General features: G+C 47.2%; 2 protein-coding genes and 1 long non-coding RNA gene across 3 annotated transcripts in view; 1 reads left to right on the forward strand and 2 right to left on the reverse strand.

Annotated features, from left to right (window-relative positions):
* The window catches only part of LOC146754817 (obscurin-like), a gene marked incomplete at its 3' end in the record, with an annotated part of 206,275 nt that extends 189,983 nt beyond the window's left edge, over positions 1-16,292 (reverse strand). Inside the window, exons 1-3 of the mRNA XM_085526470.1 lie at positions 16,138-16,292; positions 15,822-16,011; positions 12,929-13,035 (exon numbers count right to left, since the gene is read on the reverse strand). Coding sequence (XP_085382596.1) covers positions 12,929-13,035; positions 15,822-16,011; positions 16,138-16,245 — 405 coding nt within the window. The remainder of the gene's footprint in view (positions 1-12,928; positions 13,036-15,821; positions 16,012-16,137) is intronic.
* On the forward strand, positions 646-4,090 carry LOC146754822 (RING finger protein 151-like). Its single transcript, XM_085526459.1, has 2 exons — positions 646-3,134; positions 3,290-4,090. The coding sequence occupies exon 2, from the start codon at positions 3,356-3,358 to the stop codon at positions 3,974-3,976; it is 621 nt and encodes a 206-aa protein (XP_085382585.1). The 5' UTR covers positions 646-3,134; positions 3,290-3,355; the 3' UTR covers positions 3,977-4,090.
* Positions 16,293-18,602: 2,310 nt separating the features above from the next.
* LOC146754823 (uncharacterized) lies at positions 18,603-20,515 on the reverse strand. The gene is made up of 3 exons (XR_014938562.1): positions 20,257-20,515; positions 19,792-20,046; positions 18,603-18,806 (listed from the first exon to the last, which is right to left on the reverse strand). It is a non-coding gene; the product is annotated as an uncharacterized LOC146754823 (long non-coding RNA).
* Positions 20,516-21,349: the final 834 nt, after the last annotated feature.

Here is a 21,349-nt window from a genome sequence, read left to right on the forward strand (position 1 = left end):
AAAGAACGTGCAATGAAAATTAACAGAAAAGCAGAGGGACATCACTGCTCCCTCTGCAACCTGTTAGTATTTTTCCAAACACAATAGGTAATATATATATAATGGTAGAAATCACTGTCACAGTGTGTTATTGAAGTTGAGTATCCATAGACATTTAAAGACTGTTCAAAATGGAACTGTGATATTTTCATATAAAAAACTTGTTTCCTTAGGAATTAAACTCATCTCCTCAACATGGAGTCAACTTATGGGATGTTCTAGATGTGCTTCTGGGACAGCTGCACAGATCTTCATCTGAATTACCTGGCACGCAATGCCCCATCCTGCAAAAACCAACAGAGGTATAGAAATAAGCTCAAATCTGATTAAGGTGTTGTATTTCTCCACATGGGGTTCTCTGTCTTTTTCTGGCAAAGCTTTCAGAAATGGTTGATAATTCACATCACATGACTTAAGCTCTTGGATAAATTTGTGTGGTTTCCATCATTTCCTTTGCAATACTGAAAAAGATACGGGGTTCTTTAGTTAACCACAAGATGTCACTGTTGTTAAATTCAAATTTGAAAAATGGCATATTTATCTGAACTGAAAAAAATAGAATGGTGAGGTACTGTTAATTTCACATTTTGTTTGTTCCTTCAAGGATATCACAGCAGTGATTAACTTAGCTGGATGATTCGACATCTTTCAGATTGTCTGACTCCAAACAATATGATCTGAACACAACCAGTTAATGCAAAAACATCATAATACTGTCAATATTAAAATACTTCTGCTATTTACTGACTCAAGAGGTATTGCTGGACTATTTTTGTATTCTTACCTCCTCCAAGTTCATAAGCCTCATTAAGAACATCAATGCATTATTATAGCACATTATATTTCTAAAAAGGATAAAAGTCTGCCCACATGGCAATGTGGAATTTGAACAAAATAAACTGCATGACAGGCCCATAAGGCTGCTGAGGCATCATACCCAAATGGGGGAGGGAATCCTACCATAACCTGCTCCATGACCCTTCAGCACGTGTCTTTTTGTGGTCTATCATTTTAAAACATAAAAAGCACTTCCTAGAAAATTCAGATTGATGCAAGGGCTGAACCTCATTCAATCCTGTCTCCCAGTCACTCGAGCTGTACAGAGAATGGAGACCTGAGATAACAGAATTCCTGTAAAATATGTTCTTTATACCTTATAACTAAAAATCCAACCATATATATTCTTTAGAACTGGATTTTGCTTGTTGCCATACCACGGACAAAAGATTCAAAGTAACTTTTCTTGAACACTTGCCTTCTTTTTGATATATCAGGACCATTTTTACTCTATAATCCCTTTGTATTCCTCACTAGCCCACTGTGCCCCATATTTGGGGTATGTTAAAAGTCACACCATATCACCTTCCAACTTCACACACTATAATGTGATTCATTCTTTTATACTGCCGTCACTAAAAAGTTGTCCCAAACAGGGGGATGGGAAGTAGGTTCTTGTAAAGTTCAGCTCCTGTGAGTGTTGGAGGCTGTTTAATTTGTTCTAAAAAGTCCAGAAGCAGATCTATGAATAACCACATAAGGAATAACAAATACATTTCCCTCACCACATTCAAGCTTTAAACTATCAGAAAAGAAAGCAGAAATGAAAAATACTACAATAGGTAGAGGTGTTTTATTCAGGCTTCCTGTTTCACCATCTGTATTGACATTTTTAACACTTCATCACAATGAGAAATTAGAAAAGGAATCGTAATTGTAAATATTGAATATGACTGCTACGTTTTCTCATTCCCTCTCTCATTTGTTATAAGATACTGCAGTGTATCTCGTGTCTCTCTTGTTAGCATTTCATAGAGCACTTCCACAAACATACGTTTGGTCTTGTTCTCAGCACTTTGTTCTGTCACCGCGACAGATGGCTTTACACTGAAGCATATGAAAATATTAAATTCTCCATAAACCTGTTGAAGTATGAAATGTCTGCAAGTAATCACTATCTTGGCAACTACTTCTTTAATACAGGTATTACAGTGTACTATGCAGTGTTCCCATACTGACTTCAGATTTGACATTGCCCACTCTAAACTCAGTTCTCACTCAGCTTATTTAGTAGTAGCACGGCTTGATTCAAAATGATGTCACTTCTAAGCAGAAAAGAGCATTTTAGTTATTGTCTTTCTGATTACCACTGAGTAATAAAATCACATTAGAAAGATTAAATTTAGTCACATCAGGTAATTGTGTCAGCGCATGAAGGAATCTGGAGCACTACAGGACTTGGTTTGTTTCTGTCTCCTCTCTGACATTAAGACAGATGTTATATTTATTTTCAACAGCTGTTGGTAGAACATTGTCCTCGCAGACTTGATTCCAGATTTCTCTCACATCATATTCTATCCTATGGCAAACTGGCCACTAGCTCTGCAAGCTTAAAGAGAGAGCAAAGAGGATGTTCACAATGCTTATCACTCTCATGACACCTATACTAAACCAAGAAAATTCACTTTCAATTTGCAAACCAGGACAAACGTGAATACTCCTTAAACATATATTAACAAAGCAGTCCAGAAAGAACCCTACAGCTCATCTAAGGTTGCAAGGCAGCATGGGCAGGGACACCTCCCATTGGGCCAGGCTACTCCATGCTCCGCCCAGCCCAGCCTTGAGCACTGCCAGAGATGGGGCACCCACAACTGCCTTGGACAGCCTGTATCCAGGCTCAGAAGTTCTTCCAGATATCCAACCTAAAACAATTCTCTTTGTCCTATCACTTTGCTCATGATAAAGTACTCGTCTCTAGCCTTTTCAGGCTGAACAGGCTTCCCCAGAACAAGACCAAGCAAGAGTCTTGACACCATAAAGTCATGGAGTGTGACATCACCGGGCAATGGACTGTGACCTCACAGCTCTGCACTGCTCATACTGGGGCGCAGCAGAGCCTGACCCAGCCGAGCTTGTTCCTGGTGTCTGGCTGAGCACGTTGGCGAGGTCTAGAGACCCAGCGAGGCTTTCTTGGTTTGTGCTGCGGGGTTTTGGGAGCTGTTCTCAGTGCCCAACCCCACCACATTCCCTGTATTTCCCTGGCACTGCCTGGATCAGGCAGCCGGGTCCCAAAAAGCGCAGTCGAGGCAGAGGAGGTGAGAGATGGGGGGTCACATCCCTGGGGTGGCCACAGGGTTCAGGGAGCTGCTAAGGCTGCATCTACAGCCAGCAGGGAATGGGGTGGCTGATGGACCAGGCCACAACTGCTGCCTACCCCAGGACACAAACTGACTACGGCATCTCCTTGCAGCATTTGGGACTCACTCCAGAAGGGGAGCACATTTCCATCTCCTGCTGCCCAGCCCAGAACGTGGCCATGGAGGAGCAGTTCTGTGCCATCTGCCGAGACGCAAGACCTGACACCTACGTGGTGCCCTGCGAGCACCACTTCTGTCTCCGCTGCATCCTGCAGTGGACCTTGAGGAAATTCACCTGCCCGCTCTGCAGGAGGCTCATGAGTACCATCCACTTCGCAGTGCGGGCAGATGGCTCTCTGCCCTGTGTCATCACGCTGCCATCCGAGTACGAGGCAGAGAGCCACGATACAGCCTCCCTGTGGGACGTGGCCGCCCCGCACCCAGCTCCATCGGGCAGCCCCACCGAGCACGGAGAAGAGGAGCTCCCCGGCACGTCCCACACGGCTCCAAGGGATGCAGACGCCGGTCCCAGCCTTACACCCGTCCCCGGGGAGGAGCACGAGCCCCAACGGGAGGCAGCAGCGGCACCTTCAGCCCAGGCCTGCAGCAGCAGCCCCCAACGGGAGGCAGCAGCGGCACCTTCAGCCCAGGCCTGCAGCAGCAGCAGCAGCAGCCCCACCGCTGCCCAGCGGGGCAGGGACGGCTTGGCCCGCAGGTCCGGCCGCCCCAGGAAGAGGAGGGCCCGCAGCTCCTGGAGCACTTCGCAACCCCGAAAGAAGCCGCCCCCGCGGCACCATTAGCAGCATCCATCGTTGTTAATAAATAACATTGAGAACTACACGGCTGTTCTGCCTCGGTTCTACTCGGAGCAAAACGCGCAGCACGTGGGCGCTGCCCGAAATGGCGGCTGCTGTTCCTGGACTCGGGGCACGAGAGTTATTCAGTGCTCTACAGCAACGTTCCCTCGGGTTCTGCTGCTGTAAGCAGAGATCAGTGCCTGTCCCTCATCTCTCATGTGAGGAAGCAATAGGACTGGTGTTGGAATGGTGTCTCTCAAGTTCCAATGCAGAGAACTGCTGTGGCCAGCAGCATAAACAGAGAAAACACCAAATATCCTGATTTGTGAGGGACTCGCAAAGTTCACAGAATGATAGAGCAGCTTAGGTGCTTTTTAAGATCCTTTACAGCCCATTTCCTACCCCCTGCCACGGGCTGTTAGCCAGCCACCAGATCAGGCTGCCCAGGCTCCCCATCCAGCCTTCAACCCCTTCAAGGCCTCTCTCTTCACTCAGTGTAGCCCAGGAAAGCCAAAAGGTTGGACACCCACACTGAAACCCACAGCCATTGAAATACACTAAAATTCAATCACAGGGAACCACACTGTTGACCGGCCACCAGCTTGATGGTAACCCCATGTATATGATGGGTCTTTGAGTTCAACCCATCAGCCAGTTGTTCACATGCTTGTATAAGCTGTCTGCTGGACAGTCTGTATATCAAAAGCTTTGTTTAAACCTCCCAAATACCCCACATCCTTAGCCTTCCCTTGGTCCACACAGTGGGAAAGGTTGTCGTATGCATGCCTCCTATTGCACTCTATCTCAAATTAAAATTAGGCCCAAGAGAAGATCCAAAATCATACCAGAAATTTGTAGTAGGCCACTATATTGAGAATTCTATTTTTTGGTGGGAAAATGTTTGAAATACTGAATCATTGCCCTCCCTCACTTATGCATAATAAACAACTGAATCAGAGCTTTGGTTAACCTATCTTCATGAAAAATACATACTAGAAATAGGTCTGCTGAGTGGGAAGTAACTTCAGTTTTTGAGACTTTCTACTAAAGTAAAAGGAACATACAGGGATAAGATAATTCTATATTATGTCTTTACATGTAAAACATGTAAAGAAAACATCTGAAACTTTCCTAAAAGCTTCCAGTGACAGAAATCCCATAATCTTCCTAGTCCAACTAATTAAATATTAAGTAGTTTTACTAACAGCAAGTCTTCCTAATACCTATTTTTTCTCTTGTTGCAATTAAAGTCCATAGATTCATGTCTTCCTCACTGCAGACACGGAGAAGAAAACATCAATGCTGTTACCTCCAAAAAAAAATAGAACTTTAAAATCTCTTCAAAGAAAAATAGTCTACTGCCTGTAATGTTGAGAGATCAAATAAAACATCTGATACTAACTCAAGTCAAATTTATTCTTGTAGTTCTCCTTCATGCAGGAAACTAAAAGGGAAATTTCTGAGTAGGAAAAAAAGGAATGATTCCTTTTAAAATGCCAAAATGAAACACCAAAGTTGTAACGCTATTACTTTCTTTCCATCCATGTTACCAGCTTTATTAAAATATTGATAAAATTTGTTAAATTTCTAAAATAATTTAAAAGAACCCTCAGCCTCCACTGTCACATTTGGGCATAGTGAATATGTAGGGCTTAGGATTTATTTAGGCTATTGTGTTGTTAATTTGTACCGTAAAGGAAGTAGAGACGTGGAGATGTTTTTCAAGTCTGAATTTAAATTAAGCTGTCCACGTTATTATGATGGATCAATGGCAGATTGCATTGAGAAATGAGGGATGAGTATTTTTTATCAGCAGTCTTGTCTCCCTGGTGGCTTTATCACACTGCCAACACCAACTGCCAACACCAACTGCCAACACCAACTGCCAACACCAACTGCCAACACCAACTGCCAACACCAACTGCCAACACCAACTGCCAACACCAACTGCCAACACCAACTGCCAACACCAACTGCCAACACCAACTGCCAACACCAACTGCCAACACCAACTGCCAACACCAACTGCCAACACCAACTGCCAACACCAACTGCCAACACCAACTGCCAACACCAACTGCCAACACCAACTGCCAACACCAACTGCCAACACCAACTGCCAACACCAACTGCCAACACCAACTGCCAACACCAACTGCCAACACCAACTGCCAACACCAACTGCCAACACCAACTGCCAACACCAACTGCCAACACCAACTGCCAACACCAACTGCCAACACCAACTGCCAACACCAACTGCCAACACCAACTGCCAACACCAACTGCCAACACCAACTGCCAACACCAACTGCCAACACCAACTGCCAACACCAACTGCCAACACCAACTGCCAACACCAACTGCCAACACCAACTGCCAACACCAACTGCCAACACCAACTGCCAACACCAACTGCCAACACCAACTGCCAACACCAACTGCCAACACCAACTGCCAACACCAACTGCCAACACCAACTGCCAACACCAACTGCCAACACCAACTGCCAACACCAACTGCCAACACCAACTGCCAACACCAACTGCCAACACCAACTGCCAACACCAACTGCCAACACCAACTGCCAACACCAACTGCCAACACCAACTGCCAACACCAACTGCCAACACCAACTGCCAACACCAACTGCCAACACCAACTGCCAACACCAACTGCCAACACCAACTGCCAACACCAACTGCCAACACCAACTGCCAACACCAACTGCCAACACCAACTGCCAACACCAACTGCCAACACCAACTGCCAACACCAACTGCCAACACCAACTGCCAACACCAACTGCCAACACCAACTGCCAACACCAACTGCCAACACCAACTGCCAACACCAACTGCCAACACCAACTGCCAACACCAACTGCCAACACCAACTGCCAACACCAACTGCCAACACCAACTGCCAACACCAACTGCCAACACCAACTGCCAACACCAACTGCCAACACCAACTGCCAACACCAACTGCCAACACCAACTGCCAACACCAACTGCCAACACCAACTGCCAACACCAACTGCCAACACCAACTGCCAACACCAACTGCCAACACCAACTGCCAACACCAACTGCCAACACCAACTGCCAACACCAACTGCCAACACCAACTGCCAACACCAACTGCCAACACCAACTGCCAACACCAACTGCCAACACCAACTGCCAACACCAACTGCCAACACCAACTGCCAACACCAACTGCCAACACCAACTGCCAACACCAACTGCCAACACCAACTGCCAACACCAACTGCCAACACCAACTGCCAACACCAACTGCCAACACCAACTGCCAACACCAACTGCCAACACCAACTGCCAACACCAACTGCCAACACCAACTGCCAACACCAACTGCCAACACCAACTGCCAACACCAACTGCCAACACCAACTGCCAACACCAACTGCCAACACCAACTGCCAACACCAACTGCCAACACCAACTGCCAACACCAACTGCCAACACCAACTGCCAACACCAACTGCCAACACCAACTGCCAACACCAACTGCCAACACCAACTGCCAACACCAACTGCCAACACCAACTGCCAACACCAACTGCCAACACCAACTGCCAACACCAACTGCCAACACCAACTGCCAACACCAACTGCCAACACCAACTGCCAACACCAACTGCCAACACCAACTGCCAACACCAACTGCCAACACCAACTGCCAACACCAACTGCCAACACCAACTGCCAACACCAACTGCCAACACCAACTGCCAACACCAACTGCCAACACCAACTGCCAACACCAACTGCCAACACCAACTGCCAACACCAACTGCCAACACCAACTGCCAACACCAACTGCCAACACCAACTGCCAACACCAACTGCCAACACCAACTGCCAACACCAACTGCCAACACCAACTGCCAACACCAACTGCCAACACCAACTGCCAACACCAACTGCCAACACCAACTGCCAACACCAACTGCCAACACCAACTGCCAACACCAACTGCCAACACCAACTGCCAACACCAACTGCCAACACCAACTGCCAACACCAACTGCCAACACCAACTGCCAACACCAACTGCCAACACCAACTGCCAACACCAACTGCCAACACCAACTGCCAACACCAACTGCCAACACCAACTGCCAACACCAACTGCCAACACCAACTGCCAACACCAACTGCCAACACCAACTGCCAACACCAACTGCCAACACCAACTGCCAACACCAACTGCCAACACCAACTGCCAACACCAACTGCCAACACCAACTGCCAACACCAACTGCCAACACCAACTGCCAACACCAACTGCCAACACCAACTGCCAACACCAACTGCCAACACCAACTGCCAACACCAACTGCCAACACCAACTGCCAACACCAACTGCCAACACCAACTGCCAACACCAACTGCCAACACCAACTGCCAACACCAACTGCCAACACCAACTGCCAACACCAACTGCCAACACCAACTGCCAACACCAACTGCCAACACCAACTGCCAACACCAACTGCCAACACCAACTGCCAACACCAACTGCCAACACCAACTGCCAACACCAACTGCCAACACCAACTGCCAACACCAACTGCCAACACCAACTGCCAACACCAACTGCCAACACCAACTGCCAACACCAACTGCCAACACCAACTGCCAACACCAACTGCCAACACCAACTGCCAACACCAACTGCCAACACCAACTGCCAACACCAACTGCCAACACCAACTGCCAACACCAACTGCCAACACCAACTGCCAACACCAACTGCCAACACCAACTGCCAACACCAACTGCCAACACCAACTGCCAACACCAACTGCCAACACCAACTGCCAACACCAACTGCCAACACCAACTGCCAACACCAACTGCCAACACCAACTGCCAACACCAACTGCCAACACCAACTGCCAACACCAACTGCCAACACCAACTGCCAACACCAACTGCCAACACCAACTGCCAACACCAACTGCCAACACCAACTGCCAACACCAACTGCCAACACCAACTGCCAACACCAACTGCCAACACCAACTGCCAACACCAACTGCCAACACCAACTGCCAACACCAACTGCCAACACCAACTGCCAACACCAACTGCCAACACCAACTGCCAACACCAACTGCCAACACCAACTGCCAACACCAACTGCCAACACCAACTGCCAACACCAACTGCCAACACCAACTGCCAACACCAACTGCCAACACCAACTGCCAACACCAACTGCCAACACCAACTGCCAACACCAACTGCCAACACCAACTGCCAACACCAACTGCCAACACCAACTGCCAACACCAACTGCCAACACCAACTGCCAACACCAACTGCCAACACCAACTGCCAACACCAACTGCCAACACCAACTGCCAACACCAACTGCCAACACCAACTGCCAACACCAACTGCCAACACCAACTGCCAACACCAACTGCCAACACCAACTGCCAACACCAACTGCCAACACCAACTGCCAACACCAACTGCCAACACCAACTGCCAACACCAACTGCCAACACCAACTGCCAACACCAACTGCCAACACCAACTGCCAACACCAACTGCCAACACCAACTGCCAACACCAACTGCCAACACCAACTGCCAACACCAACTGCCAACACCAACTGCCAACACCAACTGCCAACACCAACTGCCAACACCAACTGCCAACACCAACTGCCAACACCAACTGCCAACACCAACTGCCAACACCAACTGCCAACACCAACTGCCAACACCAACTGCCAACACCAACTGCCAACACCAACTGCCAACACCAACTGCCAACACCAACTGCCAACACCAACTGCCAACACCAACTGCCAACACCAACTGCCAACACCAACTGCCAACACCAACTGCCAACACCAACTGCCAACACCAACTGCCAACACCAACTGCCAACACCAACTGCCAACACCAACTGCCAACACCAACTGCCAACACCAACTGCCAACACCAACTGCCAACACCAACTGCCAACACCAACTGCCAACACCAACTGCCAACACCAACTGCCAACACCAACTGCCAACACCAACTGCCAACACCAACTGCCAACACCAACTGCCAACACCAACTGCCAACACCAACTGCCAACACCAACTGCCAACACCAACTGCCAACACCAACTGCCAACACCAACTGCCAACACCAACTGCCAACACCAACTGCCAACACCAACTGCCAACACCAACTGCCAACACCAACTGCCAACACCAACTGCCAACACCAACTGCCAACACCAACTGCCAACACCAACTGCCAACACCAACTGCCAACACCAACTGCCAACACCAACTGCCAACACCAACTGCCAACACCAACTGCCAACACCAACTGCCAACACCAACTGCCAACACCAACTGCCAACACCAACTGCCAACACCAACTGCCAACACCAACTGCCAACACCAACTGCCAACACCAACTGCCAACACCAACTGCCAACACCAACTGCCAACACCAACTGCCAACACCAACTGCCAACACCAACTGCCAACACCAACTGCCAACACCAACTGCCAACACCAACTGCCAACACCAACTGCCAACACCAACTGCCAACACCAACTGCCAACACCAACTGCCAACACCAACTGCCAACACCAACTGCCAACACCAACTGCCAACACCAACTGCCAACACCAACTGCCAACACCAACTGCCAACACCAACTGCCAACACCAACTGCCAACACCAACTGCCAACACCAACTGCCAACACCAACTGCCAACACCAACTGCCAACACCAACTGCCAACACCAACTGCCAACACCAACTGCCAACACCAACTGCCAACACCAACTGCCAACACCAACTGCCAACACCAACTGCCAACACCAACTGCCAACACCAACTGCCAACACCAACTGCCAACACCAACTGCCAACACCAACTGCCAACACCAACTGCCAACACCAACTGCCAACACCAACTGCCAACACCAACTGCCAACACCAACTGCCAACACCAACTGCCAACACCAACTGCCAACACCAACTGCCAACACCAACTGCCAACACCAACTGCCAACACCAACTGCCAACACCAACTGCCAACACCAACTGCCAACACCAACTGCCAACACCAACTGCCAACACCAACTGCCAACACCAACTGCCAACACCAACTGCCAACACCAACTGCCAACACCAACTGCCAACACCAACTGCCAACACCAACTGCCAACACCAACTGCCAACACCAACTGCCAACACCAACTGCCAACACCAACTGCCAACACCAACTGCCAACACCAACTGCCAACACCAACTGCCAACACCAACTGCCAACACCAACTGCCAACACCAACTGCCAACACCAACTGCCAACACCAACTGCCAACACCAACTGCCAACACCAACTGCCAACACCAACTGCCAACACCAACTGCCAACACCAACTGCCAACACCAACTGCCAACACCAACTGCCAACACCAACTGCCAACACCAACTGCCAACACCAACTGCCAACACCAACTGCCAACACCAACTGCCAACACCAACTGCCAACACCAACTGCCAACACCAACTGCCAACACCAACTGCCAACACCAACTGCCAACACCAACTGCCAACACCAACTGCCAACACCAACTGCCAACACCAACTGCCAACACCAACTGCCAACACCAACTGCCAACACCAACTGCCAACACCAACTGCCAACACCAACTGCCAACACCAACTGCCAACACCAACTGCCAACACCAACTGCCAACACCAACTGCCAACACCAACTGCCAACACCAACTGCCAACACCAACTGCCAACACCAACTGCCAACACCAACTGCCAACACCAACTGCCAACACCAACTGCCAACACCAACTGCCAACACCAACTGCCAACACCAACTGCCAACACCAACTGCCAACACCAACTGCCAACACCAACTGCCAACACCAACTGCCAACACCAACTGCCAACACCAACTGCCAACACCAACTGCCAACACCAACTGCCAACACCAACTGCCAACACCAACTGCCAACACCAACTGCCAACACCAACTGCCAACACCAACTGCCAACACCAACTGCCAACACCAACTGCCAACACCAACTGCCAACACCAACTGCCAACACCAACTGCCAACACCAACTGCCAACACCAACTGCCAACACCAACTGCCAACACCAACTGCCAACACCAACTGCCAACACCAACTGCCAACACCAACTGCCAACACCAACTGCCAACACCAACTGCCAACACCAACTGCCAACACCAACTGCCAACACCAACTGCCAACACCAACTGCCAACACCAACTGCCAACACCAACTGCCAACACCAACTGACAACACCAACTGACAACACCAACTGACAACACCAACTGACAACACCAACTGACAACACCAACTGACAACACCAACTGACAACACCAACTGACAACACCAACTGACAACACCAACTGACAAACGGCACTAACGACACTAAACGCACAAGAACAACAAATCAAGCAACCACTCCGACCACTAGCTCACCCACAAAGGAACACAGAACGCACCGCTCCTCCCCTCATTCCAGACGCTTATGACATTACCAACGGCCAACAGCCTGGTCCACCATGACCCCCCACAAGGCGGGGAGCCAAGACCACGTGGTCACATCTGATTCCAACACGGCACCACAACATTCCAGGACTCAGTGTGGGCTTGGAATTCTATCCTGGTGTGGCAGCGCAATGGGAGGTGTTAGGGCACAGCTGAAGAGCTGACAGACAACAGACGTTTCCAAAGGAGGGTGCCAGATTAACTCTCAGCATTCTCTTGCGGGGCTCTTAGGAATGCTTCAAACCCATTTTCACTGCCTAGCTCATTTCTAGAAAGTCCAGTTGAGAAATGCTCACTTTGTCTGGGGAACGCCTCTATGCATCATGAATGAAAAATAAAATGGGCACGCGACCCTATGAAACTTACCTCTCTGCTCTTGCTGTCAGCCAGACACCTCAGATGAGCATGACGTGTCCCTGCTCCTGAATGAAGATCCACCCAAGTCTGTGTTCCTCTCTGCTCCATCTCTGGGTCTAAAAGAAACACAGACAGAGATGATTACAAGATCCTTTGTGCAGATGAAAGCACAGAGTGCACACGAATTCTCTTTAGCAAGAACTACTACTTGAGAATGCATAGAATCCACACATAAATTTACTTTCTCTTTAACCCTTTTTCCTTTGTACATGATTCCACTATTTATACCCTCAATTAATGATTCATACTGCACATGATGTTATGATGTAGAATATTGACAGCAACAGCACAAAACTATGACAGAATCCACAGACAGTTTTTTGAGAGGTAGTATGAAAGATAAACAGAAAGGAAATAGATTCATTAAAATAACCTTGTTAATCCTCTCCCCGTCAAAAAAGGAAGACTTCTGGGCACTGTTACCAGCAGCTCCTAGAACACCTTGCACCACAAACTGCGGCACATACATTTTCTTCCCACAGGTCCCTCACCTCCCTCATTAGTGTCAGATTCACTCAGGTTAAAATACATGGATCAGAACAGCCATTCAGTTCTGCTTAGGCAGGATCCCACCGCCGGGATGTCTCCCAGTCCCATTCCCTGCTTTTCCCAGCACCAGTTGGGGAAAGGAACAGCAACTGACATCACCTACCCAGACTTCTGCAGGGCCTTCCATTTGGTCTCACATCACAGCGAGAAGCAGGAGAGCTCTCGTGGTACAAGAGAGTGGTGGGCTGGAGAAATAAAGGCTGCCTCTAAGATGGTGCTTCAAACAACATGTGGAACTGGACATGAGACATGAAAGACAGGGCTACATGCCCCAAAAGGGGGGAAGTTCCAGTTGCTGCAAGCCATCGAGGTAACCAATAGAGGGGCCCTGACTACAGCCTGGGCGGGGAAAGGGACAATAGAGTATACTGGGCACATCTCAACCACAGAAATATAAAGCCTTGGTGAACACTGGCGCACAATGCACCCTAATGCCCTCAAGTCACCAAGGGACACAACCAATATAGATCCATGGAGTGACTGGGGGTTCCCAAGAATTGACTATGTTGGAGGCCGAAATAAGCCTCAATGGTAAAAACTGGCAAAAACACCCTACTGTGACTGGTCCAGAGGCTCCATGTATTTTGGGTATTGATGACCTTAGGATGAGATATTTTAAGGATCCCAAGGGCTATCGATGGGCCTTTGGGATAGCTGCTGTTAACACAAACTGTGTTAAGCAGCTGTCAGCTTTACCTGGTCTGTCAGATGATCCTTCTGCTGTGGGGTTGCTCCAGGTAAAAGACCAAGTGGTACCAATTGCCACCAAAGTGGTACAAGACAGCAGTTCCGCACCAATAGGGACTCATTGCTCCTCATTCACAAGCTAATTCGCCAATTAGAGAATCAGGGATTGATTAGCAAAACTCACTCGCCTTTTAACAGCCCCATATGGCCAGTGCGTAAAGCCAATGGAGAATGGAGGCTGACGCTGGATTACCGTGGCCTGAATGAATTCACACCTCCATTGAGTGCTGCTGTACCAGACATGATAGAACTCCAGTATGAACTGGAGTCAAAAGAAGCAAGGTGGTTTGCCATCATTGACATTGCTAATGCCTACTTTTCCATCCCATTGGCTGCAAAATGTAGGTCACAGTTTGCTTTTACCTGGAGAGCTGTTCAGTATACCTGGAACTGTTTACCTCAAGGGTGGAAGCACAGCCCAACCATTTCCATTGGTTGATCCAAGCTGTCTTGGAACAGGGTAATGCTCCCGAACACTTGCAGTATATTGATGATATTGTCGTGTGGGGCCATACAGCAGCAGAGGTTTTCAAGAAAGGAAAACAGATAATCCAAATTCTTTTGCAAGCTGGTTTTCCCATTAAGCGCAGCAAGGTGAAGGGGCCTGCCCAGGAAATCCAGTTTTTAGGTGTAAAACGGCAAGATGGGCATCGACACATCCCAGCAGATGTGACTGACAAAATCACTGCTATGTCTCCGCCCACCAACAAGACAGAGACCCAATCTTTCCTGGGAGTAGTGGGCTTTTGGAGAATGCATGTCCCAAACTACAGCCACATAGTGAGCCCCCTCTATCAGGTAACGTGGAAGAAGAATAATTTCTCATGGGGTCCTAAGCAGCAGCAGGCTTTTGAGCAGATAAAACAAGAGATAGCCCATGCCGTGGCCTTGGGGCCAGTACGGACGGGACAGGATGTGAAAAACATAATCTACACTGCTGCTGGAGAAAAAGGTCCCACTTGGAGTTTGTGGCAAAGAGCTTCAGGAGAGACCCAAGGCCGACCCCTGGGATTTTGGAGTCGAGCATATAAAGGGTCTGAGGAGCGCTATGCTTAAACTGAGAAGGAGATCTTAGCCGTGTATGAGGGGGTTCGGGCTGCTTCTGAAGTAGCTGGGACTGAGGTTCAGCTCCTTCTAGCACCTCGCTTGCCTGTGGCCCCCCTGTCACGAACACAGGTAAATTTTTGTTTAAACCGTGACAACTACCCAGAATGCTGCATCAGGGAATTTTTGCCTAGAACTTTAGAGAACTATTTTTAACTTAGAAAGGTCAGAGATAGAAAGTTCACACTGATTTCTGGGTCACCAGCCTCACCGTACATCAGCATTTTTGGTTTTTAAATGATACATAAAGTTCTCAATGGCACTGCTCTAGTTGGTAGTTCTTTCCCTTTCCATGCAGCTTGCTCTGTGCATGGCTTGTGAACCGCTATTCAGGCCAGACAGCTGCAGCCCCAAAGACCTGCCATAAATGTACAAATTCTACCAGGATAATGTCTTGGGAGTGGAGAAACAGGATGCGCAGTCATATGGCTCTCACACATACCTTGTACAACCAGCTTGGCTCTGGACTGGGCATCACCAATGTCACAGGTGTACACGTCACTGTCACTTTTCTCCAGATTTCTTATGCTCAGCTGCAGGTCTCGTCCTTTCTGTGCCATCTCGTATTTCCTGCCAGGCCTGAGCTCAGCAATGCCTTTCCTCCATATGACGGTGTATGAGCATTTCTCGCACTGAAATGAAAAAATTGTAGTTCCACTTTCTTCAGTTTTCAGATCTGAAAGTTCCTTGATAAAGTAATTAGGTTTTTCTGGAAGGAAAAGAGGGGGATGAGGGTGTGGGACAAAGGGATTTGTTACCCGAACAAGTCTCAAGCATACAGAGGTGTCCTGAATCTCCTTTGCCCTCACTTCTAGAACATCACATAGAGATGCAAAGAGTCTAAGAAGTCCACAGAGTCCACCCATTTACATAGGTTTGATAATTCCAGTAGATATCTGGAAAGTTCAATACCATTATACATGCGCTGGTAGGATCTCATCTGATAAACTGCATATAGTTTTGATTACACATATTCAATATAGACTAATTCAGATTGCCATCTTTTCTTGGCTCACTAACAACCAAGATCATAGAACCACAGAATGATCACAGAATCATAGAGTGGCCTGAGTAGGAAAGGACCTCAAAGAGTATCTAGTTTTAAACCCCCTGTCAAGGGGCCACCAACCACCAGACCAGGCTGCCCAGATCCACATCACACTGGAGAATCATTCGGTTTCCAGATTATTTTAAGGAAAAGATTTTAATCCATCATATTTTCTGAAAACTAAGAATTGATCCCGCTCAAGGAAACAGAAGAGAAAAACATCACCCACAGGCTGCAGATATTTACCTCGACTTCTCTACATGCCATCCCCAGTGTGCTTTTCAACTCACCTTGCACAGTGACCCTGGCCTTTGTTATGGAGTCCTCTGTCTCACAGGGGTACTCCCCACTGTCCTTGGCAGTAGAGTCATGGATGATCAGAATGGCCCCAGTTCCTTCCCTCCTGCTGCAAGTCGTACTTCTGGCTTTTTCTGATTGCTTTGCCATCCTTGTACCACCTGATGTTCAAATCCGGCTTTGACAGCTCACAGCTCAGGCTGATGTCCTGCCCTGCTGCTGCTGTCTTATCCTCCAGCTGTTTTGAAACCTCAGTAGGTTTTCCTGGAAGAAAACATTGCTTTTTGAGTAACATACACTTAGGGTAGGATGCCTCTCTCAAAATACACGCATCTACATGCTGGAGATAAGTTAGAGAGGCACTTGCAACAGACGCCATCCTACAGCTAGCAGTAATCTGCAAAGTACAGACAATAGAATTCCAGGCAGCATTTATTGTCTCTTAAATCTACCCAATTGAGGATGATGAACCATGTCTGAAAACTGCCTCTCTCTTCTCTCCACTCATCACACTGGGAGCCTCGGATGATGCTCTCAGATGCACATGCTCTAGATAGGAATTTGTTGTACAGCTAGATGATGTGAAGGCCATCCCTTCAGCTTATACTTAGAGGATATTTGCTCCCACAGTTCCCTCAACAGATCATTCCTGATTTACTGTTAATGGAACAAGCTGTAGTGAGATGCCCATTTCCAACACTACCCCAGTGCTTTGGGTAGTTCTCACATTTGTGTAAAATGTTTTGTCCTTTTACTTATTTTTAAGAGAAATTCTCAGTGCTTCGAGGTTTAAGTAGAAGGTTGCTATTCACTTTAACCATATTATGAGTTAGCTCTCACGACAATCTTATCAGAAGACAGTTGAAGGAATCAGACCCCAGAATCTCTCCCATCTCATTACCTTTCACAGACAGAAAGGCTTTGGAGGTTAGACCACGGGCAATAAAAACGACTTCCCCAGCGTCAGTAGGAGTCACACTTTTGATAATGAGAGTATATTTCCGACTCACGTTAGAAGCTTTAAATCGCCCACCATTTTTCACTCTGCTTCCATTCAGTGTCCAGTTGAACTCATCAATGCTTTCATGGGACAGAATGCATTCAAAAGTACAATCTTCTCCCTCCTGGATTTCAGTGGTTTTCAGCCGTTTGGTAATGCCACTATTCAGCTCTGGAAGGTAAGAGATACGTTAGTATGAGGTTTATATGGAGAAAAGGCATTTGTGACTGACATGAGTAGCAGTGCTGGTGTTTTAACTTAGGATTTGCAGAACATGGCTGCATTCCTTACTGATGTATTCTCTAAGACATTCTCCACTCAGAATTACCAGAAAGCTATAAAAAAAAAGAGACATGAATCTCTTGTCTTTGCTCTGGAAGAACTACAATTAGAGCAGCTCAGTCCATGGAGCACAATGAAGATTCAATGAGCTACAGAGGGAACAACCTAACAGAGAGGACAACTCTAGGATGCTGCGTGAGAAAAAGGGTTTTGCCTACGACAAGAAATTAAATGTTTCTATTAGCTAATTTGTTACCATCCTACCCCTACTGGTGTTCAAACCATTTCTCCATTTTAGGGATGTTTAGAAAGGAAATATTTCCAGGACATTCTTGATGTGTTTGGTGATTTTCATGGCAAAATGAGATACATTCACATCAAAAGCAATGGGAATTTTCCAGACATCACTGCGCTAAATTGCAGTAATACACTTCTATTGTAGAAACTATTAAGGCTCACGGGGGAATAGGTGTAAGACATAGTGACCACACTGAATGTGCTTTCAGCACTCCTTTACTTTCCACAGTACTTAACCTGAACGCCGACCTTTGATTTGGCAACATCACGGACAATATCACAGGTATAGAAACCTGCATCTGACTTCTCAAAGTCATGGATAAGGGGATATAGGGTCTTCCCAGACTGTACCAGCTCATACTTGTTGCCAGAAGTGAGCAGAACACCGTCCTTCTTCCACACTGGTTTGACCTTCTCTTTAGAGACTTCGCATTCCAATTTAATCACACCCCGCTCCTCACCAAAAACATCATCCAAGGACTTCATGAAGACAGCAGGCTTCTCTGCAATTAAAAGGGCAAAACAGAACAATGTGATACAGAAGTTGAGACATTTCCAGTTGCTTTCAGATTTTTAAAGAGGGATAAATAAATCTTTACCAGTACTGACAACACCAATATAGAACCTAAAGCGGTTTCATGTCTGTTGACTGAATGCACTTTATGGAATTCTGAACTAATCAGTAGGAGAATACAGGGAACAGGAGGGACAGCCTGCATTGCCGGTGGGTGGGACTGATATCATATGAAGTAATTGGGATGCAGCTCTTCTAAAGCTGGAGAGCTGGCATTGCCCTCACACGGAGCACAGCTCATACAGCAGGCCACAGGATTAAGAGGATAAGATGCTGAACACTTTTGATTTTCCTGTTTTATTGACTCCTTTTATCTATCTTCTATTTCACACATCAGATGTTTATACTGGGGAAAAAACTTCCACCAAATGCAAAAGAAAGGAGAAAGAGGAAATCCTTCAAACTCTGAGCGCATAGAGTAAAAGAACTTAATTGCTGGGGAGAGCAGATTAGAATCACAGTACCCTTAGAATTGGAAGAGACCCTTAAAGGCCATCTAGCCCAGCTCCCCTGCAATAAAAAGGGACATTCACAGCTAGATCAGGTTGCTCACAGCCTGGTCATTAGTCATCCCAGAGGCAAAACACACACTGAATGATCTCTCCCTGCAGTCATAAATCCTTGGAGACAACAGCATTGACACGGCATGTTACTGAAGCAGTAAAAGAAACTGCTCTTGTAACTCTCCTTGTGCTAAATAAAATGATGATAAAAAGCAATGGAATGCTTTGGCAGGACACCAAAACCATCCTCCTTCGTTGATATCTGCTGCAATGGAACCTTCCCCTGGAAGAAAGCCTCTGATGACTTGTCACCCCAGAGAGGTCAGCTTTAGAAGCAGGACTGCTGCACAATAGAATGAACTGGAGCTCCTTAGCATCTCTTACATCCAGGAGGGCTGTGATCAGACCCACCTCTCACCTTCAGGTGCGCTTTCTGACACCTTGTCTGACTTCACTGTCACTGTGCCAGCATCCTCAGGCTTAACCTGCTTCATTGTCAGTGTGCAGCAATTGCCAACGTTCTTGATGTCATTGTAATTGTTGGTGTAAAGGAGGCTGCCATTCAGGAACCATTCCACATCCTCGTCATCATGGGACAGCTCGCAGGAGAAGACAGCAGAGCTCTCTTCAATTTCTACATCCTGCAGGTTACTTCTACATTGCGGGCTGTGGGGAAACAAGGTGAACTGTTACCACTGTTACTATAAATCATACTGGGATGTGTTAGAATGGTTGGACTAGATGATCTTTGTGTAATCTTCTCAGTGAAGATTATACATTTATAAAGTTAGCAGGAGAGAACGGCAGAAATCAACCCCAAGAAGAGAAATCTGAGGTGAAATAGGACATGTAAGAGACCACCCCCCCTGCTCATACCTTCAGCTGTCAGCGTGGCCTCAGTCTCTGCAATTCCTTGCACTTGTACACACCAGCATCATCGGGCTTCAGCTTCAGAATCTTGAGCTCTGCTGAATGCTTATCCCTCTTGATCTTGTACTTCTCAGAGGGCTTGATGAGTGTGTGGCCTTTGAACCATTTCACAACCTTTGGAGAAGGCCTGAAGTCACAGGACAGGATGACAGAATGATGTTCCAAAGCTGTCTTGTCCTCCAACTTCCTGGTGATTTCTATATGGTAATCTGCAAAGCAGGGGTGGAAGAGAAGAAAGGATGAGGACAATTGGAAGAAGAGGAAAGTCTCTTGCGTGTATTCCATTCCAATTAATGTCATGTTCACAATGGTTCTTTGAACGACTCTAAAGATAAAACAAACGATTGTCTAAAGGGAATGCCATTGACTACATTTCTATAAAGTAATACTGTATATTATCTACCAAATGCAAGGTCCAGCTCTTGTTCTGTGCTTATTAAATTGCTCCCAATTGTTGAGGCTTTTATTCAAATAAGAGTGAGTTGAAAATATAACAAGTACTTTAGGGTGTGAATGGAGACTCTTATGCTGGGGACAACAGCAGATAAAAAGCCTGCAAGTTTCTTTCAGATGAAATCAATGACAAACTGCATCAAATTTAGGTGCTACCAAACTTAACCTTGTCTAGTTCAGAAATACAATTAATTTCACCTGATTTGACTTCTTTGGTATAGCCAAGGACAAAACCTCAGCTCTGTAGATCTGAATAGTAAGAACATCACAACTATTCAAACAGATCTTTGCACAGTGCAGTGTTTTCAAAGCCTGGATATGTTACCTCTGACAAGCAGATTGGCTGTGGATTTGGATTTGCCAATTGAGAACTGAATGGTGCTTGTCATATCAGTGGTGGTTATCGCTATGGCAAGCTGGTGGATGGTGCCTTCTTGCTGCATAATCAAGTTTCTGCCAGCCTGTAAGACTTCCCCACGTAGATACCACTTGGGAGGTTTCACAGAAGGAATGGATATCTCGCATTCAAATTTGGCTTTTTCAGGCTCAGTCACATCCTCATCACACAGCTCCTTTACTAGATTAA

The sequence above is a fragment of the Coturnix japonica genome, chromosome 37 (genome assembly GCF_054131305.1).
Source record: "Coturnix japonica strain WE chromosome 37, WE-NBRP24, whole genome shotgun sequence".
Classification (NCBI taxonomy): Eukaryota; Metazoa; Chordata; class Aves; order Galliformes; family Phasianidae; genus Coturnix; species Coturnix japonica.